We start from the raw sequence: 24,002 nt of genomic DNA on the forward strand, positions 1-24,002 counted from the left end.
CCCACAGGGGGCCAGTATAAAAAAAAAAAGATGTATTCACTAACTGTAAGTCGCTCTGGATAAGAGCGTCTGCTAAATGACTAAAATGTAAATGTAAATAGCAAAGGGTCTGAATAATTATGTAAATAAAGTCTTCCTGTTTTTAATTTTTAATGATTTGCTAACATTTCTAAAAACCTGTTTTCGTTTTGTCATTATGGGGTATTGTGTGTAGATTTATATATATATATATATATATATTTTTTAAATACGTTTTAGAATAAGGCTGTAACGTAACAAAATGTGGAAAAAGTCAAGGTGTCTGAATAATTTCCGAATGCACTGTATATCCACTAGTTCCAATATATCCATGATATTCGTGATTTCCTTAAGTGCATGAGGGTGATAGTTTGTATGTGATGTCCTTTACGGTACATTGAGGTATTTAAAACCGTATTATAATCTCGTACCATAATAATAGTCTTGTATTGCTTATAGGTTTAATAAATTATTATATATATTTTCAAACAAGCGCGGATCATCATTATTTAGACCGTATAGATTAATGAGACAAATCTGTTTATGGTCCAATAACATATTTCAAATAATCCATCTACCTTGATCTGTTTGAACAATTTGCACATTCTGATAAAAATAATTGTTAATTAATATGATCACCCCTTTTGAGTTTCTTTGCCCATGGGAGAAGTATACTCCCCCAGTCCCTTTTCCACACAACATAATCTAAAATTGTTGAATGAGTTTCCTGTAAACAATAGATATTATGTTCCTTGTCTTTTAGCCAGGTAAATATTGATGGTTGATTTGCATTTTAATGAGGGAAATAAGTATTTGACCCCCTATCAATCAGAAAGATTTCTGGCTCCCAGGTGTCTTTTATACAGGTAACGAGCTGAGATTAGGAGCACACTCTTAAAGGGAGTGCTCCTAATCTCAGTTTGTTACCTGTATAAAAGACACCTGTCCACAGAAGCAATCAATCAATCAGATTCCAAACTCTCCACCATGGCCAAGACCAAAGAGCTCTCCAAGGATGTCAGGGACAAGATTGTAGACCTACACAAGGCTGGAATGGGCTACAAGACCATCGCCAAGCAGCTTGGTGAGAAGGTGACAACAGTTGGTGTGATTATTCGCAAATGGAAGAAACACAAAATAACTCCCTCGGCCTGGGGCTCCATGCAAGATCTTACCTTGTGGAGTTAAAATGATCATGAGAACGGTGTGGAATCAGCCCAGAACTATACGGGAGGATCTTGTCAATGATCTCAAGGCTGCTGGTACCATAGTCACCAAGAAAACAATTGGTAACACACTACGCCGTGAAGGACTGAAATCCTGCAGCGCCCACAACGTCCCCATGCTCAAGAAAGCACATTTACAGGCCCGTCTGAAGTTTGCCAATGAACATCTGAATGATTCAGAGGAGAACTGGGTGAAAGTGTTGTGGTCAGATGAGACTTCACCGCATCAAAGGGACGATGGACGGGGCCATGTACCGTCAAATCTTGGGTGAGAACCTCCTTCCCTCAGCCAGGTCATTGAAAATGGGTCGTGGATGGGTATTCCAGCATGACAATGACCCAAAACTCACGGACAAGGCAACAAAGGAGTGGCTCAAGAAGAAGCACATTAAGTTCCTGGAGTGGCCTAGCCAGTCTCCAGACCTTAATCCCATAGAAAATATATGTGTTGGGAGCTGAAGAGTTGCCAAATGTCAGCTTTGAAACCTTAATGACTGCAAAGAGGAGTGGGACAAAATCCCTCCTGAGATGTGTGCAAACCTGGTGGCCATCTACAAGAAACGTCTGACCTCTGTGATTGCCAACAAGGGTTTTGCCACCAAGTACTAAATCATGTTTTGCAGAGGGGTCAAATACTTATTTCCCTCATTAAAATGCAAATCAATTCATAACATTTTTGACATGCGTTTTTCTGGATTGTTTTGTTGTTATTCTGTCTCTCACTGTTCAAATAAACCTACCATTAAAATTATAGACTGATCATGTCTTTGTCAGTGGGAAAATGTACAAAATCAGCAGGGGATCAAATACTTTTTTCCCTCACTGTAGCTACCTCAATTACCTCGTACCCCTGCACATCGACTCGGTACTGGTACTCCCTGTATTTGTAAGTCGCTCTGGATAAGAGCGTCTGCTAAATGACGTAAATGTAAATGTATATAGCCATGTTACTTTTACTTCATATTGTTATTCATTATTCACTGTGTATACATTTTTTGTGTCATTTTTTTATTTAATTTTTTATCATTATCTTAACTCTGCATTGTTGGAAAAGGACCCATAAGCATTTCACTGTTAGTCTACACCTGTTGTTTACAGGTGACAAATACAATTTGATTTGAGTTGTAAGCATACTAGGCATTCTATATTAAACTACATCAGCCTAACTGAATATGGATGTTGTGTTGGCTGAATGTTCCAGGCAGTGTCCTGAATGTTCTTCAGTTGGTGAACTTCATCTTATGTTTGGTCAATGGCAGTTGGTTTAGTAGGCGTTGGCGCTGTAGCGCTGTTGGCAGGGATGTTGGGTTTGGGGAGCTGTGACTTTGGCTGCTTGTAGACCACTGTCTTGTCCTTTCTTCATTAGGGGGTCCTGCGTGCTCTGGGCATTACTGACTCAAATGAACGAAATTAGTCGAAAGATTCATTATTTTGACTGAACTAGTCAAAAAGACCTGAGCTTCCCCTCACTATAAGATATGAGACAACCTAAACCATCTAAACTGGAAAAATCATTTCAGTAACGGGTGCAATTTGTAACAGATTGGATTAGTTTAGAAATATGTATGTTATTTATATTTGAGTAGCATAAGATTAATTCATCAAACATGCAAAAACATAAATACTGAAATAAACAATTCTAAAAATCAACCAGCAATAGAACATGCTGAGAAATATGATAATGATGGGCATGATTTTTGTTTAACACTGGCTATTAACATCAACACTGGGGTTATTTTACACCAATTAGTGTTAATTTAACACTGGTATCAACACTAGAAATGTAACACTGAAAAATCAACGCTAGGTAACACTGGCCAACTTGCTGTGAGCAAATGTAGCACGTATCAACCCACTCAGAGATACATTATGTTTCCATTAGCTCTCTGCACTCCAAACTAGCGCACACCCAGAAAGAGCAAGAAGCTATACACACTCAGCTATACACACCCCATACACACTCAGGTTGTATAACTGATGTACAACACATTGGACACAACAGATATTTCTGTGATACAACAGTGAGTTTGTCTGCACACAAATGTTTACACAACCATTGTGCTGTGTGTCTCAACAACCGTTGTGTAACCTTTGCTGTGCAGACAAACTTGCTGTTGTGTCAAATGGGTTGTGCATCAGTGGTACAAACTGTGTGTATGTGGCCAAAATAATACTCTTGAATGTGTTGTTGTATTGATGTAGTGAGCTCACCTCTTGTTCGCCCTCTATAGAAGCCACATCGTCATATATGTCATCTGAACCGTGGGGGGCCGAGGAAAGGCTGTCTATGTAGGTGCTAGGCTCTGAGTACCTCCTCTGCATCAGACTGAAGAATACACACACATATTACTGTATAAGCTCTCTCTCTCTCACACACACACACACACACACTGTGATAAATTGACTCACTACAAGGAGGTCTTGGCTGCATTGACTATGCTGGAGATCCTTTCGGAGTTGACATAATCATAGGTGAGTTCTTCAGGGTCTGTCTTAGTCCCAGTCTGGGATAGCAGAAGACCCAGCCAGTGACCCATATCAGCTGACGACTTGGCCTGGGAGTGGAAAGGGGCATAGAGGAGAGGACAGGGGAAGAGGGGAGGAGAGATGGGAGCAGAGAGGACAGAAGAGGAGAGGAGTGGAGAGGAGGGGGAGAGGAGGGGAAAGAGTAGAGGAGCAGAAAGTATTTGATCCCCTGCTGATTTTGTACGTTTGCCCACTGACAAAGACATGATCAGTCTATCATTTTAATGGTAGGTTTATTTGAACAGTGAGAGACAGAATAACAACAAAAAAATCCAGAAAAACGCAATATTATAAATTGATGTGCATTTTAATGAGAGAAATAAGTATTTGACCCCTCTGCAAAACATGACTTAGTACAACCCTTGTTGGCAATCACAGAGGTCAGACGTTTCTTGTAGTTGGCCACCAGGTTTGCACACATCTCAGGAGGGATTTTGTCCCACTCTTCTTTGCAGATCTTCTCCAAGTCATTAAGGTTTCGAGGCTGACGTTTGGCAACTCGAACCTTCAGCTCCCTCCACAGATTTTCTATGGAATTAAGGTCTGGAGACTGGCTAGGCCACTCCAGGACCTTAATGTGCTTCTTCTTGATCCACTCCTTTGTTGCCTTGGCCGTGTGTTTTGGGTCATTGCCGTGCTGGAATACCCATCCACGACCCATTTTCAATGCCCTGGCTGAGGGAAGGAGGTTCTCACCCATGATTTGACGGTACATGGCCCCATCCATCGTCCCTTTGATGCGGTGAAGTTGTCCTGTCCCCTTAGCAGAAAAACACCCCCAAAGCATAATGTTTCCACCTCCATGTTTGAGGGTGGGGATGGTGTTCTTGGGGTCATAGGCAGCATTCCTCCTCCTCCAAACATGGCGAGTTGAGTTGATGCCAAAGAGCTCAATTTTGGTCTCATCTGACCACAACACTTTCACCCAGTTCTCCTCTGAATCATTCAGATGTTCATTGGCAGACTTCAGACGGGCATGTATATGTGCTTTCTTGAGCAGGGGGACGTTGCGGGCGCTTCAGGATTTCAGTCCTTCACGGCGTAGTGCGTTTCAATTGTTTTCTTGGTGACTATGGTCCCAGCTGCCTTGAGATCATTGACAAGATCCTCCCGTATATTTCTGGGCTGATTCCTCACCGTTCTCATGATCATTTTAACTCCACGAGGTGAGATCTTGCATGGAGCCCCAGGCCGAGGGAGATTGACAGTTATTTTGTGTTTCTTCCATTTGCGAATAATCACACCAACTGTTGTCACCTACTCACCAAGCTGCTTGGCGATGGTATTGTAGCCCATTCCAGCCTTGTATAGGTCTACAAACCTGTCCCTGACATCCTTGGAGAGCTCTTTGGTCTTGGCCATGGTGGAGAGTTTGGAATCTGATTGATTGATTGCTTCTGTGGACAGGTGTCTTTTATACAGGTAACAAACTAAGATTAGGAGCACTCCCTTTAAGAGAGTGCTCCTAATCTCAGCTCGTTACCTGTATAAAAGACACCTGGGAGCCAGAAATCTTTCTGATTGAGAGGGGGTCAAATACTTATTTCCCTCATTAAAATGCAAATCAATTTATAACATTTTTTACATGCGTTTTTCTGGATTTTTTTGTTGTTATTCTGTCTCTCACTGTTCAAATAAACCTACCATTAAAATTATAGACTGATCATTTCTTTGTCAGTGGGCAAACGTACAAAATCAGCAGGGGATCAAATACTTTTTTCCTCACTGTACATGTTTGTCACGCCCTGACTTATGGGACTCTAGTATTTTGAGTGTGGCTATGTCATTATTTCCATGTTCACATTCTAGTTATTGTATTTCTATGTTTGGCCAGGTGTGATTCCCAATCAGAGGCAGCTGTCGCTTGTTGTCTCTGATTGGGGATCATACTTAGGCAGCCTGTTTGCAATCATTAGTTGTGGGATCTTGTTCCGTGTTAGAGGCTTGTATTGTGTTTAGCCAGAAGACTTCACGTTACGTTGTTTTGTTGTTTTGTTCGTGTTTATCGTTGAAATAAACATGTATGCATTTCACGCTGCGCCTTGGTCTGACCCGTCCTTAAACGAACGTGACAGAAGATCCCACCAAACACGGACCAAGCAGCGTGCCCAGGAGCAAACACCCTGGACACAGGTGGGGAAGATTTGGTCTTGGGAGGAGATATTTGCGGGGAAGGGACCCTGTGCGAAGAAGGAAGCACAGGCAGGAGTGGAGCAACGGCAACACAGAAGGCGCCGGCCGAGGAGGAAGCCCGAGAGGCAGTCCCAAGAAAAAAAAAATTGGGGGCTAAAGGGGTGGTCGGGGAGCGAGAGAGAAGAGCCCCGACCACTGCACCCGGTGGGTTTCCAGGTTGAGTCCCTACGACCATGGGAAGAAGAGTGGGAACAGTTTTATACTGAGGAGTCGGAGGATGACGACGATGAGTTTCTGTTCCCTAACTCGTGGGGGCTCCCGGAGGAGTCCTCACTGGAGGAGGAGTGCCGAGAGAGAGAGAAGGATCGGATCTGCAGGGTAAGAGAGGAGGCCACCACATTACAAGGGCTGATAGCAAGAATAGAGCGGGAGAGTTCTATTCAAGAGGAGGCACTGCAGGAGGCTCGTAGGGAGAAGGAGGAGGTAGATGCACGGAGAGAGGAGCTGGTTAGGCAACATAAGGAGCGTGGGTTAATAGAGGAACCCATGTATGCAGAGATACGCACTGTATCGCCAATGCGCATGCACAGCCCAGTGCGTTCTGTGCCAGCGCCCCGCACGTGTCGTGCGAAAGTGGGCAGCCAGCCAGGACGGGTTGTGCCGGCTCAACGCTCCTGGTCTCCAGTGCACCTCACCAGTCCGGCCCGGCCCGTGCCTGCTCCCCGCACCAAGCCAGTGTTGCGTGTCGCCAGTCCGGCCCGGCCCATACCTGCTCCCCGCACCAAGCCAGTGGTGTGTGTTCCCAGTCCGGCCCGGCCCGTTCCTGCTCCTCGCACCAGACCTGTGGTGCGTGTTCCCAGTCCGGCCCGGCCCGTTCCTGCTCCTCGCACCAGACCTGTGGTGCGTGTCTCCAGTCTGGCCGGGCCCGTTCCTGCTCCTTGCACCAGACCTGTGGTGCGTGTCTCCAGTCCGGCCCGGCCCGTTCCTGCTCCTCACACCAGACCAGTGGTGCGTGTTTCCAGTCCGGCCCGGCCCGTTCCTGCTCCCCGCACCAAGCCATTGGTGCGTGTTCCCAGTCCGGCCTGTTCCTGTTCCTCGCACCAGACCAGTGTTGCGTGTTCCCAGTCCGGCCCGGCCCGTTCCTGTTCCTCGCACCAGGCCAGTGGTGCGTGTTCCCAGTCCGGTACGGCCCGTGCCTGCTCCCTGCACCAAGCCAGTGGTGTGTGTCCCCAGTCCGGCCCGGCCCGTTCCTGCTCCTCGCACCAGACCAGTGGTGCGTGTTCCCAGTCCGACCAGGCCCGTTCCTGTTCCTCGCACCAGGCCAGTGGTGAGTGTTCCTAGTCCGACCAGGCCCGTTCCTGTTCCTCGCACCAGGCCAGTGGTGCGTGTTCCCAGTCCGGCCCGGCCCGTTCCTGTTCCTCGCACCAGGCCAGTGGTGAGTGTTCCCAGTCTGGTACGGCCCGTGCCTGCTCCCCGCACCAAGCCAGTGGTGTGTGTCCCCAGTCCGGTCCGGCCCGTTCCTGCTCCTCGCACCAGACCAGTGGTGCGTGTTCCCAGTCCGGTACATTTACATTTACATTTTAGTCATTTAGCAGACGCTCTTATCCAGAGCGACTTACAGTTAGTGAATACATATATATATTTTTTAATACTTGCCCCCTGTGGGAATCAAACCCACAACCCTGGCATTGCAAACGCCATGCTCTATCAACTGAGCTACACCCCTGCCGGCCATTCCCTCCCCTACCCTGGACGACGCTGGGCCAATTGTGCGCCACCCATGAGTCTCCCGGTCGCGGCTGGCTGCGACAGAGCCTGGATTCGAACCAGGATCTCTAGTGGCACAGTTAGCACTGCGATGCAGTGCCTTAGACCACTGCGCCACTCAGGAGACGGCCCATGCCTGCTCCCCGCACCAAGCCAGTGGTGCGTGTCGCCAGTCCGGCCCGTTCCTGCTCCTCGCACCAAGCCAGTGGTGCGTGTTCCTAGTCCGGTCCGGCCCATGCCTGCTCCTCGCACCCGACCAGTGGTGCGTGTGTCCAGTCCGGCACGGCCCGTGCCCGTTCCACCGGTCAGCAGCTCCACTCCGGAGCCAGAGCAGTCCGCTCCACCAGTGCACAGTCCAGCTCCGGTCAGCAGCTCCAGTCCGGAGCCAGAGTAGTCCGCTCCACCGGTGTCCTGTCCAGCTCCGGTCAGTGGCTCCAGTCCAGACCCAGACGTCAGCCCCTCTCCAGGTTCGGGGTCTCCCACACCAGGGTCCAGACAGGGCTTGGTACATCGTGGGAGGAAGGAGAGGGGAAGCAGCGCGCCAAGGTCCAGACCAGACCAGGGGCGCAACGGGGGAGGCTGAGAGAATGTGGTTGTCACGCCCGGAGCCGGATACGCCTCCGAGGTGGAATGCCCACCCGGACCCTACCCTGTTATGTCAGGTTTGTGTGGTCGGTGTCCGCACCTTTGGGGGGGGTACTGTCACGCCCTGACTTATGGGACTCTAGTATGTTGAGTCAGGGTGTGGAGATCTATGTCATTATTTCCATGTTCACATTCTAGTTATTGTATTTCTATGTTTGGCCGGGTGTGATTCCCAATCAGAGGCAGCTGTCGCTCGTTGTCTCTGATTGGGGATCATACTTAGGCAGCCTGTTTGCAATCATTAGTTGTGTGACCTTGTTCCGTGTTAGAGGCTTGTATTGTGTTTAGCCTGAGGACTTCACGTTACGTTGTTTTGTTCGTGTTTATCGTTGAAATAAACATGTATGCATTTCACGCTGCGCCTTGGTCTGACCTGTCCTTAAACAAACATGACAATATTCTTCACCACAACAACATTGGGCCAATCCAAAGAGTGGTTCCACACCCTGTGTCTGTGCGATGTGTGTCTGGCGGGTGGGGTTTGGTGTGTGCGTGCATTTCTAGAATGGGGACTGTTCTCAGTAAGTATATGGGAGAGGGACAGGGGCCAGGTTCTCATATGAGGTCAACTCCTGCTGTACTAGGGACTTAGTAAAGGGCTTTTACAAGAGCTGTCCTGATTACTGATTTCCATGGAATTATAAATTATATGTAATGGTACAACATGCAAGAATACAGTGTCAAGGCCAAAGATGTGTGTGTCTGTGTGTGTGCGTTCATTTGTGTGTGCATATCATCTCTCTCTCTACCCCAAAGCCCTCCCCTTGCCTACCTCCCCCCTCCTACCTCTAGCGTGGCTAGCTGTACCCCATCCATCTCGATCCGGAAGGAGTAGAGGTGCTCAGGGCTGGGGTTTGGCAGGACCATGCATCCCTCCAGAGGCACAGGCTGCTGGGCCACTTTAGTCTTGCCCTTGTCCTGGTAAAACCCCAGCTGCCCATTTTTTATCAGACACCAGCGGCTCCTCCACTGACTGTTTACCAGCACGTTGAGGTAACCTGAAAGAGAGACCATGTTGTTATATGTTTACTTTGGCAATGTAAGTTTAACTTGCCATATCAATTAAGTCTACTGAATTGAATTAAATTGTGTGGTGAGGGACAGAGAGAGGGGAGATTGTGAGCGAGAGAGGGTGAAAGAGAGAATTTGATATCCCTGTTATTACTGTACTGTACTACTAATTGTGATCATTCATTGTATATTATACTTTCCTGTCCGTCATAATATATTTAATAGGTTCCTATGGGCCTTTTGCAACCAGCATTGGGCACCATATCACCGCAGGATGATCTCTGGTTAAACCATCAATAAGCGCTAAGATCACCCGCACAGCTGATCTCAATTGCAACCACTATCGGCCATTGTATTACACTCCGTAAAGCTGATGTGGGTGTTAACGTTAAGTTGTGGTTGCTGCCAACATTTTTCTAGATATTTCCGTCCTCTGGTGGGTATTATCATTGGTACAAATAAAACCTCCGCTTTGAGCAGACTAAGAGTGAGTTATCTATTTGCCAATCATTCCATACAATACAATAATTTACCACGGCAAATCTACAGTGGCAATTTACTCTGCACATTTTTTTAATGGAAAACTCATGTTGGTGTACATACTTTTTCATTTCCAATTTATGTAATACATTAATAACAACTTGTCTTAATACAGTATGGTCATTTCTTATCAAGGGGCGAATAATAAATAAATAAATATCCCTGAACTGTCCACACCTAAAATGTGTAACCATAAACAGCCAATCATGATTGAGTTAATATAATCTCTGTTTTCATTCAATCATCGTCTAATAAAAGTATTTCAAATGACACAAATTATATTCTAATTAAGTTGAAATTCAAGATGAAATGTTTGTATGAAATATAATCCTATATTCTTACAATAAGTATTTTATATGAATTACCAGCCTTGCGATTTTCAATGTTACCGCTAGGTCAATACTTTTTGTGGGGCAGGAGTAGAGAACCTAGACACAGCTGTCTAGTATCAGACTCGCTTGACATGGTAACAACATGAGATCAACTGATCTGCTGGTTTAGTCTGGGTTTTCAGTCGCAAGGAAGTTTATTTTAACATGCAGGTACATATAATCTCCCGTTAGTAACATTTTAAGAAATCCAGCACTTATACACAGCTGCACGTTAAGTTCTGCCTCATGGTTGCAATTGGCCCTCTATGTTTGCTTTGAGAATGTAAGATTTAGAGGAGGCTGGTGGGTGGAGGTATAGGAGGATGGGCACATCGTAATCAATGGAATAGAATAAATGGAAAGGTATTAAACATATAAACCACATTGTTTCCATGTGGAATACTGTTCCATTACTTTCATTGCAGCCATTACAATGAGCCCATCCTCCGATATCTTCACCCACCAGCCACCACTGGTAAGATTATGGAATTTCATGCCAATAAAGCTCAACAAATTGAAATGAAAGAGGGAGGGGAAAGGAAAGTGAAGGCCAGATAGAGAAGAGGGGATAACAGAGACAGAGAGCAGGTGAATAAGGAGACAAGAAAAAGAAAGAGAGATAGGGCTGGATTCAAACAAACCGCAATATGCAGTCATCGTACTGCATTGCGGTTTGTTTGAATCCTTTCCAGTGACTTTGGTTGTACTGTATGTTGGCAGGGGTAATGGCTAATGTGCCTAGCCCTAGAGGCCCTCTCCATTCACCTGAGGTGTCGACACATTTCTCTGGACTGTCTAAGGAAGAGGTCTTCTTCTTGCCAATGTTCATTAAGTTACTGAATTTCAGGCCTGCACTGTATTTCTTCTTCACTGTAAAGGATGAAGGCAGAAAGGTTCTAAACCAAGAGACCCAACAACAACATTTTGGTATATACAGTGAGGGAAAAAAGTATTTGATCCCCTGCTGATTTTGTACGTTTGCCCACTGACAAAGAAAAGATCAGTTTGTAATTTTAATGGTAGGTTTATTTGAACAGTGAGAGACATAAAAAAAAATCCAGAAAAACACATGTCAAAAATGTTATAAATTGATTTGCATTTTAATGAGGGAAATAAGTATTTGACCCCCTCTCAATCAGAAAGATTTCTGGCTCCCAAGTGTCTATTATACAGGTAATGAGCTGAGATTAGGAGCACACTCTTAAAGGGAGTGCTCCTAATCTCAGTTTGTTACCTGTATAAAAGACACCTGTCCACAGAAGCAATCAATCAATCCGATCCCAAACTCTCCACCATGGCCAAGACCAAAGAGCTCTCCAAGGATGTCAGGGACAAGATTGTAGACCTACACAAGGCTGGAATGGGCTACAAGACCATCGCCAAGCAGCTTGGTGAGAAGGTGACAACAGTTGGTGCGATTATTCGCAAATGGAAGAAACACAAAATAACTGTCAATCTCCCTCGGCCTGGGGCTCCATGCAAGATCTCACCTCGTGGAGTTAAAATGATCATGAGAACGGTGAGGAATCAGCCCATAACTACACGGGAGGATCTTGTCAATGATCTCAAGGCAGCTGGGACCATAGTCACCAAGAAAACAATTGGTAACACACTACGCCGTGAAGGACTGAAATCCTGCAGCGCCCGCAAGGTCCCCCTGCTCAAGAAAGCACATATACAGGCCCGTCTGAAGTTTGCCAATGAACATCTGAATGATTCAGAGGAGAACTGGGTGAAAGTGTTGTGGTCAGATGAGACCAAAATCGAAATCTTTGGCATCAGCTCAACTCGACGTGTTTGGAGGAGGAGGAATGCAGCCTATGACCCCAAGAACACCATCCCCACCATCAAACATGGAGGTGGAAACATTATGCTTTGGGGGTGTTTTTCTGCTAAGGGGACAGGACAACTTCACCGCATCAAAGGGACGATGGACGGGGCCATGTACCATCAAATCTTGGGTGAGAACCTCCTTCCCTCAGCCAGGGCATTGAAAATGGGTTGTGGATGGATATTCCAGCATGACAATGACCCAAAACACACGGTCAAGGCAACAAAGGAGTGGCTCAAGAAGAAGCACATTAAGGTCCTGGAGTGGCCTAGCCAGTCTCCAGACCTTAATCCCATAGAAAATCTGTGGAGGGAGCTGAAGGTTCGAGTTGCCAAACATCAGCCTCGAAACCTTAATGATTGGAGAAGATCTGCAAAGAGGAGTGGGACAAAATCCCTCCTGAGATGTGTGCAAACCTGGTGGCCAACTACAAGAAATGTCTGACATCTGTGATTGCCAACAAGGGTTTTGCCACCAAGTACTAAGTCATGTTTTGCAGAGGGGTCAAATACTTATTTCCCTCATTAAAATGCAAATCAATTTATTCTGGTTTTTCTGGATTGTTTTGTTGTTATTCTGTCGCTCACTGTTCCAATAAACCTACCATTAAAATTATAGACTGATCATGTCTTTGTCAGTGGGCAAACGTACAAAATAAGCAGGGGATCAAATACTTTTTCCCCTCACTGTACATGAAGTAGTCATGAATATGAACATTTGTAAATTGTGTTAAGATCATTACAAGAGTATATTTTTATAATCAAAGAGTATATTTTTATATTAATTCATAATCGTCAATCTCCCAAAATCGATTGCCTCAATATTCACAGAAAGTACTTAGCTACTTTAACCAGGTTTTCATCCAACCTTTTTATGCGAGTAAAGTACGTTGGATAAAAAATGTCACAACAGGCCTGATGGAAACAGTAAATTTGGTGGTAAACTTTCCAAATGTCGACAAAACAAAATACGCTAGATAAGGTGGGATCTGTTCGTGTATGTAAAATTAATTATGCAAGAAATAACCAATAACCATCATGCAAATATTGATATAATAACCATCACACCAAAGTAAACTTGGAGTCACACGATGATATGTTGTGTGGTCCTCTCACTGCGACTTGGGAAAGTATGCAGTTTACTAGGTTACAGATTAAATAAATTATGATGAACTTCACAGGGTGGTGAAAGTGCATGGTGATGATTTTCAAGCTCCTTTCCAATAAATATTGAGGGTCTTATTCTGTTGACATGATGATCGATGCTTGGCTACCGTTTGACAAATAAAAATGATCTCTTGTTCATAATAATGTAATCATGTAGTAGGATATACCTTCATTGTATCTGCGAGCTGTTGGCTAGAGCAGGGTTTCCCAAACTCGGTCCTGGGGACAAAGCTTATTCCCCCTCAGGAGACTGCAAAGATTTGGCATGGGTCCTCAGATCCTCAAAAAGTTATACAGCTGCACCATCGAGAGCATCCCGAATGGTTGCATCACCGCCTGGTATGGCAACTGCTCAGCCTCCGACCGCAAGGCACTACAGAGGGTAGTGGGTACGGCCCAGTACATCACTGGGGCCAAGCTTCCTGCCATCCAGGACCTCTATACCAAGCGGTGTCAGAGGAAGGCCCTAAAACTTGTCAAAGACTCCAGCCACCCTAGTCATAGACTGTTCTCTCTGCTACCGCACGGCAAGCGGTACCGGAGCACCAAGTCTAGGTCCAAAAGGTTCTTAACAGCGTCTACCTCCAAGCCATAAGAGTCCTGAACAGCTAATCATGGCTACCTGGAATATTTGCATTGCCCACCCCCCTCTCTTTTATGCTGCTGCTACTCTGTTTATTATTTATGCATAGTCACTTTAACTCTACCCACATGTACATATTACCTTAATTACCTCGACTAACCGGTGCCCCCGCACATTGACTCTGTACCGGTACCCCCTATATATAGCCTCCCTACTGTTATTTTATATTACTGCTGCTCTTTAATTATTTGCTAATTTTTATTTTTTACTTATCAATTTTTTTACTTAACACTTCTTTTTCTTTTCTTATAAACTGCATCGTTGGTTAAGGGCTTGTAAGTAAGCATTTCACTGTAAGGTCTACCCCTGTTGTATTCGGCGCAAATTTGATTTGATTTGTTTTGGTTTTAGCCCTAGCACTACACAGCTGATTCAAATAACCAACTCATCATCAAGCTTTGATTATTTGAATCAGCTGTGTAGTGCTAGGGCAAAAACCAAAACAAATCAAATCAAATTCAATTTAAGAGTAAGGGTACACAAAAAAAAAATCTGTGTTGTTTGGATGGCGGAACCGCTGGGTTGCAGGCATTGGGTCACTTAGTTGGGTTATTTTCTTTAAAAGGGCAAGGTTGGGTTGTTGATGCTGGATGATTGATACTGGGTTCTTGAGATATGACCCAACAGGTCAGATCAGAAGATGTGACTTAGTAGGGGCGTGGCTTTCAGATAGTTCTTTTTGGCCACCCATGAGGTTAATCTGTTCTGTTGTATTGTTAAGGTTGAACACTGATACTTTTGTATTTTGTTGGGTTCTAGTTTGAAATACTTGCTATACTAGAAGTTAATGGTTACATGTATGCGGAATGTACACTACCATTCAAAAGTTTGGGGTCACTTAGAAATGTCCTTGTTTTCGAAAGAAAAGCAATTTTTTTGTCCAAAAGTATGGGTCTGAAAAGTTACTAAGTAAGGGAAAAGACAATCACATGGTTGCGGTCACTGATAAGGGTGGATAGCTGTGGATTAGTGAGGAATGTGGACCGAGGTCAGGTCAGGTAACACGAAGGGAGAAGGAACAGTTTATTGCCCACATCACTTAACTTCCTGCATAGCAACAAAGATGTAGTGTTTAGAGAAAAGGAGGAGACTCCGCCTAAAGGAGCGTTTAAATAAACTCAGCAAAAAAAGAAATGTCCCTTTTTCAGGACCCTGTCTTTCAAAGATAATTAGTAAAAATCCAAATAACTTCACAGATCTTCATTGTAAAGGGTTAAAATATTGTTTCCCATGCTTGTTCAATGAACCATAAACAATTAATGAACATGTACTTGTGGAACGGTTGTTAAGACACTAACAGCTTACAGACAGTAGGCAATTAAGGTCACAGTTATGAAAACTTAGGACACTAAAGAGGCCTTTCTACTGACTCTGAAAAACACCAAAAGAAAGATACCCAGTGTCTCTGCTCTTCTGTGTGAACGTGCCTTAGGCATGCTGCAAGGAGGCATGAGGACTGCAGATGTGGCCAAGTCAATAAATTACAATGTCCGTACTGTGAGACGCCTAAGACAGCGCTACAGGGAGACAGGACTGACAGCTGATCATCCTCGCAGTCGCAGACCACGTGTAACAACACTGGCACAGGGTCGGTACATCCGAACATCACACCTGCGGGACAGGTACAGGATGGCAACAACAACTGCCCGAGTTACACCAGGAACGCACAATCCCTCCATCAGTGCTCAGACTGTCCGCAGTAGGCTGAGATAGGCTGGACTGAGGGCTTGTAGGCCTGTTGTAAGGCAGGTCCTCACCAGACATCACCGGCAACAACGTCGCCTATGGGCACAAACCCATCGTCGCTGGACAAGACAGGACTGGCAAAAAGTGACCCCCCCTTTGTTCAGGGACACATTATTCAATTTATGTTAGTCACATGTCTGTGGAACTTGTTCAGTTTATGTCTCAGTTGATGAATCTTGTTATGTTCATACAAATATCTACACATGTTAAGTTTGCTGAAAATAAACGCAGTTGACAGTGAGAGGACGTTTCTTTTTTTGTTGAGTTTATATGTACTTGTGGAAACATGTTTTTGTCTTTGCAGCTGTTTGACCCAGTGGGTAAATAAACTTGGTTTGAGCTTTTCCTAGTCGTCCATTAGTTTTTTTCCTGTTTATTTAGAACCTAACAAGCTTTAATGAGTTCTTCAAGAGCCTATGCATATCCCAATGTTGGGATAGTTACCACTTTGTTACAATAATGTAAATTATAATGTTATTAATTAATAAATACAAATATTCTAAATATTCTATGAAAATTGCAGTGCACAAACTTAACATGATGAACAGGAATTACATTTATTGCCACGGGTGGCCAAAAATAACTATATGAAACCATGCCCCTAATAGGCCACACCTCCTAAAATTAACCTATGGATTACATTAAAAAAGACCCAGCTGCTGGGTCAACCCAGCATGAAAGTGAATAAAAACCCAACTATGGTTAAATTAAGCCATGTTTGGGTAATCCAAAAAAAATATCATAATCCAACTGCCTGGGTGAAAATAACCCAGCGTGTGTTCTGTCCAATATTTACCCAGCGCTGGGTTACCAAATAACCCAAATTGTTTTTTACCCAGCATTTTTTAAAGTGTAACACACTTTTATAACATGTTCCATCTGACATAATGCACTACCATAAAACTCTCTATTGGAGGTAGAGCATTCTGAGCGGGTTGGTCAGATTATCAGAGCACTCCTCCAGTTAGGATCACTCTGGGGGAAGCGTCCCCTAGGTACAACTCTAGGATCAACTTCTCCTCCCGCAATCCTAACCTCAACCATTAGTGGGGAAAAGGCTAAACTGACCCAAGGTCAGCCTCTAGCGGCAACTTCACCATACTTGATGAGGATCAGTGCTGAGACGTTACTCACCATCTTTAGTTTCAAGGGTCTCAGCATGGCTGTCTGTGCTGCTGCCACTTTCAGATGCAACTGAATACCTCTCACTGAGCTCCCCCTGTGTATAGAGACCGCCACACACATTTACTATACACACACAACTTAATCACACACACACATACCATACAGACACTAACTCTACTCAAACATAAACAATTGTACACAACTCTTGTGAAGCATGACTGACTATTGATTGTGTTTTTCAATCCATTCCTGGCGGACCCCCAAGGTGTGGACATTTTTGTTCTAGCCCAGCTCTAACATCACCTGATTCAATCAGGCCCTTTCTACAAGCTCCCAGTACCAAGGGAACAGAAAGCATGTCCCATATTCCCTATTGAAACCCCATTATGAAGTAGTTACTTGTACTTACACTAGTCAGATAAAACCGTGCTTGACAGCAGTTTTGTAACTTTAACATATAACCAAGTTATAACCAATCTAATCTCAGAAGCCCAGAACAAAAATATTGCGTAACTGTATCAGTTCTGGGGGTAGACGTGTTAGAAAATATATTAGAACGAGGAGTGGAAGCAGGGTGGTAGCTTCAGCTCCCACTATTTAGAAGTTAGGGGCAAGTATTCACACCCCTTGACTTTTTCCACATTTTGTTGTTACAGCCTGAATTTAAAATGGATAAAATTTAGATTTCTTTTGTCACTGGACTCCACACAATACCCCATAATGTGAAAGTGGAATTATGTTTTGAGAATTTGTTTAACTAATTAATTTTAAATGAAATGCTAAAATGTCTTGAGTCAATAAGTATTCAACCCCGTTGTTATGGCAAGACTAAATACGTTCAGGAGTAAAAATGTGCTTAATAAGTCACATAATTGTCACGATCGTCAGGGAGAGACCAAGGCGCAGCGTTGAATGTGAACATGATAAGACTTTATTAAATCAAGCACGAACAAAACAATAAACGACTCGTAACGTCCAACGGTAAACATATACCGACACGGAACAAAAACCCACAAACCCAAAGGGAAAAACATACAGTTTAAATATGGCTCCCAATCAGAGACAACCAGCCAACAGCTGACACTCGTTGCCTCTGATTGGGAGTCACACAGGCAAACATAGAAATCAACAAACTAGAACCCCCAACATAGAAATAAACACATAGAATAAACACACCCTGGCTCAACAAATAGAGTCCCAGAGCCAGGGTGTGACAGTACCCCCCCCTAAAGGCGCGGACTGCGACCGCGCCTCAACTAAACAAAACAGGGGAGGGCTGGGCGGGCATACCTCCTCGGCGGCGGTTCTGGCTCCGGCCTTGACCACCACCCTCCAATACACCCCCCATAGCGCCCCTGGTGCTGTCTGGCCCCGCCGGCTGGAGCCGAACTGGACTTAGCAGGAGCGGTTAGCTTCAGCTCCATCGTGGAGCAGTTGACCGGTACCTTACCAGGCACCGGTGACCCAGGCACAGGTTGTGCTGGACTGACGACGCGCACCCCTGGCTTGGTGCGTGGAGGAGGAACGGGCCTTACCAGGCTGACGACGCGCACCCCTGGCTTGGTGCGTGGAGGAGGGACGGGCCTTACCAGGCTGACGACTCGCACCCCTGGCTTGTTGCGTGGAGGAGGGACGGGCCTTACCAGGCTGACGACTCGCACCCCTGGCTTGGTGCGAGTGGCAGGAACAGGCCGGTCCGGGCTGGCGACGCGCACCGTAGACTTGGTGCGAGTGGCAGGAACAGGCCGGGCAGGGCTGGCGACGCGCACCGTAGACTTGGTGCGTGGAGCAGGGACAGGCCGGACCGGGCTGGCGACGCACACCGTAGGCTTGGTGCGTGGAGCAGGGACTGGCCGGACCGGGCTGGCGACGCACACCGTAGGCTTGGTGCGTGGAGCAGGGACAGGCCGGACCGGGCTGGCGACGCACACCGTAGGCTTGGTGCGTGGAGCAGGGACAGGCCGGACTGGGCTGGCGACGCACACCGTAGGCTTGGTGCGTGGAGCAGGGACAGGCCGAACCGGGCTGTGGAGACGGATAGGAGGCCTGGAGTGAAGAGCGGCCACCACCCGTCCTGGCTGAATGCCTACCCTCACACACTCTGTGTGAGGCATCCGCACAGGACGTACAGGGCGGTGTACCCCTGGCCTGGTGGCCTTCTGGATCCGCCCCCTTTTCTCCTCCGTCAGCCCCGTCGTCCATGCCGTGTGCCCCCCCCTAAAAATTTTCTGGGGTTGCCTCACGACCGTCTGACGACGACCCTGATCACGCCGTAGCTCCTCTCTACGGCGCGCCTCCACCGTCTCTTCTCCCGGCGCTTCCTCCCATGTCCAGCCCAAGAGCTGCCCCTGGACACGCTGCTTGGTCATTGGCGGGTGGGTTTTTCTGTCACGATCGTCAGGGAGAGACCAAGGCGCAGCGTTGAATGTGAACATGATAAGACTTTATTAAATCAAGCACGAACAAAACAATAAACGACTCGTAACGTCCAACGGTAAACATATACCGACACGGAACAAAAACCCACAAACCCAAAGGGAAAAACATACAGTTTAAATATGGCTCCCAATCAGAGACAACCAGCCAACAGCTGACACTCGTTGCCTCTGATTGGGAGTCACACAGGCAAACATAGAAATCAACAAACTAGAACCCCCAACATAGAAATAAACACATAGAATAAACACACCCTGGCTCAACAAATAGAGTCCCAGAGCCAGGGTGTGACAATAATAAGTTGCATGGGCTCACTCTTTGTGCAATATAAGTGTTTAACATGATTTTTGAATGACTACCTCATCTCTGTACCCCACACATACAATTATCTATAAGGTCCCTCAGTCAAGCAGTTAATTTCAAACACACAGATTCAACCACAAAGACCAGGGAGATTTTCCAATGCCTCACAAAGAAGGGCACCTATTGGTAGATGGGTAAAAGAAAAAGCAGACATTGAATTAAGCATAAAGGCCTGAGGGGGTGTGATACAGTATATGGCCAATATACCACGGCTAAGGGCTGTTCTAACGCGCGACGCAATGCGGAGTGCCTGGATACAGCCCTTAGCCGTGGTATATTGGCCATACCACAAACCCCTGAGGTGGCTTATTGCTACACTGAACAGAAATATAAACGCAACATGTAAAGTGTTGGGCCCATGTTTCATGAGCTGAAATAAAAGATCCCAGAAATTTTCCATATGCACAAAAAGCTTATTTCTCTCAAATGTTGTGTACAAATGTGTTTACATCTCTGTTAGTGAGCATGTTAGCTTTGTCAAGATAATCCATCCACCTGACAGGTGTGGCATATCAAGAAGCTGATTAAACAGCATGATCATTACACAGGTGCACCTTGTGCTGGGGAAGATAAAAGGCCACTCTAAAATTTGCACACAACACAATGCCACAGCTGTCTCAAGTTTTGAGGGAGCGTGCAATTGTCACAATAGCTGCAGAAATGTCCACCAGAGCTGTTGCCAGAGAATTCAATGTTCATTTCTCTACCATAAGCCACCTCCAACGTCGTTTTAAAGAATTTGTCAGTACGTCCAACCGGCCTCACAACCGCAAAGCACATGTAACCACGCCAGCCCAGGATGGGGGGTGCTGAGGATTATTTCTGTCTGTAATAAAGCCCTTTTGAGGGGAAAACCTCATTCTGATTAGCTGGGCCTGGCTCCCCTATGCCCTCCCAGGCCCACTCATGGCTGCGCCCCTGCCCAGTCATGTGAAATCCATAGATTAGGGCCTAATTTTTTTATTTAAATTGACAGATTTCCTTATATAAACTGTTTGACATTGTTGCATATTGCATTTATATTTTTGTTCAGTGTATTATAAGCTGGTTACCAATGTAATTAGAGCAGTAAAAATACATGTTTTGTCATACCTGTGGTATACGGTCTGATATACCATGGTTGTCAGTCAATCAGCATTCTGGGCTCGAACCACCCAGTTTATAATAACTCTTTGCACATGGTGAAGTTATTAATTACACTTTGGATGGTGTATCAATACACCCAGTCACTACAAAGATACAGGCGTCCTTCCTAATTCAGTTGCCGGAGAGGAAGGAAACCGTTCAGGGATTTCACCATGATTTTAAACAGTTGCAGAGTTTAATGGCTGTGATAGGAGAAATCTGAGGATGGATCAACAACATTGTAGTTAATCCACAATACTAACCTAAATGACAGAGTGAAAAGAAGGAAGCCTGTTACAGTTTTGACTTAAATCGGCTTGAAAATCTATGGCAGGACTTGAAAATGGCTGTCTAGCAATGATCAACAACGTAATTGACAGAGCTTTAAGTATTTAAAAAATATTAAAGTGCAAATATTGTACTATCCAGGTGTGCAAAGCTCTTAGAGACTTACCCAGAAAGACTCACAGTAAATTAGATATTTCAGTATTTCATTTTTAATAAATTTGCAAACCTTTCTAAAAGCATGCTTTCACTTTCTCATTATGGGGTATTGTGTGTAGATGAGTGAGAAAATAAAAATACATTTTAACCCATTTTGAATTCAGGCTGTAACAACAAAATGTGGAATAAGTCAAGTGGTATAAACACTTTCTGAAGGCACTGTATGTCCCCTCCTCTTCCAAAATGTTAAAGATGTGAACACCAAATGATCAGTGACAAAAAATCTGCACATCGTAACAAAGTTCCTTGTTATTCGTTGCATCCCACAGTCTGTTGACAGACGCTACGATACCAGTTATGTTATGTGTGTCTGTCCACGAGAGGTTATAACCAATCTCACCCCTGATAGCCATAACTACCAGTAAATAAATTGATTGTGCTCTTTTGATGGTGTTCTACCTTAGTGCAGATGAGTCGTGGGGAGTCGGACACAAAGTGCTGCATCTCAGAGCCCTCTGCTGGTTTAGGGCTGATCTCCTGGATCACCTGATGGGGGAGACAAGGAAACAAGACCAATAGGTATGTGCCCCCTTCCCTTTCTAAAGCATCTGGAAAAGCTCTATATCAATCCAATCCATTATCATCATTGACATTATTGTATATAAATCAGGGTTGGGGATTGATTCTATTTTAATTCAGGAAATCAACAGAAATTCAAAATGTTCTCATTGAAAAGCAAATTGTGAATTTTTTTTAATTGGAAATTCGGTTTACTACCTGAATTGACTGAATTAAAATGGAATTGACTCCAACACTGAAGTGACAACCATGCAGTCTGACTCCAACCCCCACCAATCGTCTCTCCATCTCCAGTCCCTATACCTTAAGCCACTGCTCTGTCTGATCCTTGCTCTGCAGGCCCAGAACAATGGCCTCTCCTCCCATGAGGATGATCTTCAGCTTGTGCTCCTTCCTCTTGGGCTGCTTCTCCTTGTAGACCACACTGCAGCCCAGCAGGCTCACGTCCAACAGCGGCATCTGCTCCTTGGAGCTCTTGTAGCACTATTGGAACACCAAGAGGGTACAGTGGTTGGTGATGGAAAGATGGCTTAGTTGGTTGGATCAATGTCTGCCAACTCATTCCAGGGAGGTGCATATTTTTGTCCTAGCCCAGCACTAACATACAGCACCTTCAGAAAGTATTCACACCCCTTGACTTTTTCCACATTTTGTTGTGTTACAGCCTGAATTTAAAATTGATTAAATTGAGATGTTTTGTCACTGGCCTACACACAACACCCCATAATGTTAAAGTGGAATTATGTTTTTCAAAATGTTAACAAATTAATTAGAAATGAAAAGCTGAAATGTCTTGAGTCAATAATTATTCAACCCCTTTTTTATGGCATGCCTAAATAAAGTTCAGGAGTAAAAATGGAATTAAAAAGTCACATAATAATAATGTTTAACATGATTTTTGAATGACTACCTCATCTCTGTACCCCACACATAAAATTATCTGTAAGGTCCCTCAGTCAGGCAGTGAATTTCAAACACAGGTTCAACCACAAAGACCAGGGAGGTTTTCCAATGCCTCGCAAGGAAGAGCACCTATTGGTAGATGGGTAAAAAAAAAAAAAGTAGACATTGAATATACCTTTGAGCATGGTGAAGTTGTTCATTACACGTTGGATGGTGTATCAATACACCCAGTCACTACAAAGATAAAGACTTCCTTCCTGATTCAGTTGCCGGAGAGGAAGGAAACCGCTCAGGGATTTCACTGTGAGGCCAAAACAGTTACAGAGTTTAATGGCTGTAATGGGAGTAAACTGAGGATGGATCAACAACATTGTAGTTACTCCACAATACAAACTTAATTGACAGAGTGAAAAGAACGAAGCCTGTACAGAATAAAAATATTCCAAAACATGCACCCTGTTTGCAACAAGGCACTAAAGTAATACTGCAACAAATCTGTCAAAGCAATACATTTTTGTCCTGAATACAAAGTGTTATGTTTGTGGCAAATCCAATACAACACATTACTGAGTACCACTCTCCATATTTTCAATCATAGTGGTGTCTGCATCATGTTATGGGTATGCTTGTAATCATTAAGGACTGGGGAGTTTTTCAGGATAAAAATAAAGGGAATGGAGCTAAGAACAGGCAAAACTCTATAGAAAACCTGGTTCAGTCTGCTTTCCACCAGACACTGGGAGATTAATTTACCTTTCAGCAGGACAATAACCTAAAACACAATGCCAAATCTACACTGGAGTTGCTTACCAAGAAGGCAGTGAATGTTCCTGAGTGGCCGGGTTACAGTTCTGATTTAAATCTACTTGAAAATCTATTGCAAGATCTGAAATGGTTGTCTAACAATGATCAACAACCAATTAGACAGAGCTTGAATAATTTTGAAAAGAATAATGGGCAAATGTTGCACAATCCAGGTGTGGAAAGCTCTTAGAGACTTACCCAGAAAGACTCACAGCTGTAATCGCTGTAACACAACAAAAGGTGGAATAAGTCAAGTGGTATGAATACTTTCTGAAGGCACTGTACATGATTCAACTGATCAAGTGCTTGCTATTAGTTGATAAGTAGAATCAGGTGTGTTAGTGTGGGGCTATAACAAAAATGTGCTCACTCAGGGGGTCCCCCAGGAATGGACTGAGAAACATTGGGTTGGAGCCTGGTTAGTACATTATGGTTGTGGGTTTGATTGTGTCACGCCTACTCCCGCTCCCCTGCTCTACATCGCCGGCCTAACCACCGGTCCTGGCAACCATTATTACGCACACCTGCTCCCCATCGTTACGCACACCTGGACCTCATCATCACCTTGATTACTCTCCCTTTATTTAGCCCTCAGTAGCA

General features: G+C 44.8%; 1 protein-coding gene across 4 annotated transcripts in view; it reads right to left on the reverse strand.

Annotated features, from left to right (window-relative positions):
* Positions 1 to 24,002, reverse strand: part of afap1l2 (actin filament associated protein 1-like 2) — a 207,566-nt gene that overhangs the window by 23,291 nt on the left and 160,273 nt on the right. For 3 of the 4 annotated variants that reach the window (XM_045222488.1, XM_045222487.1, XM_045222492.1), the window contains 7 exons: positions 21,999 to 22,178; positions 21,576 to 21,662; positions 16,758 to 16,842; positions 11,003 to 11,107; positions 9,102 to 9,313; positions 3,654 to 3,799; positions 3,456 to 3,570 (listed from right to left, as the gene is read on the reverse strand). In XM_045222488.1, coding sequence (XP_045078423.1) covers positions 3,456 to 3,570; positions 3,654 to 3,799; positions 9,102 to 9,313; positions 11,003 to 11,107; positions 16,758 to 16,842; positions 21,576 to 21,662; positions 21,999 to 22,178 — 930 coding nt within the window. The remainder of the gene's footprint in view (positions 1 to 3,455; positions 3,571 to 3,653; positions 3,800 to 9,101; positions 9,314 to 11,002; positions 11,108 to 16,757; positions 16,843 to 21,575; positions 21,663 to 21,998; positions 22,179 to 24,002) is intronic. The other variant, XM_045222493.1, reaches the window with a different exon arrangement.

Source organism: Coregonus clupeaformis, chromosome 1 (assembly GCF_020615455.1).
Source record: "Coregonus clupeaformis isolate EN_2021a chromosome 1, ASM2061545v1, whole genome shotgun sequence".
NCBI classification, from domain to species: Eukaryota; Metazoa; Chordata; class Actinopteri; order Salmoniformes; family Salmonidae; genus Coregonus; species Coregonus clupeaformis.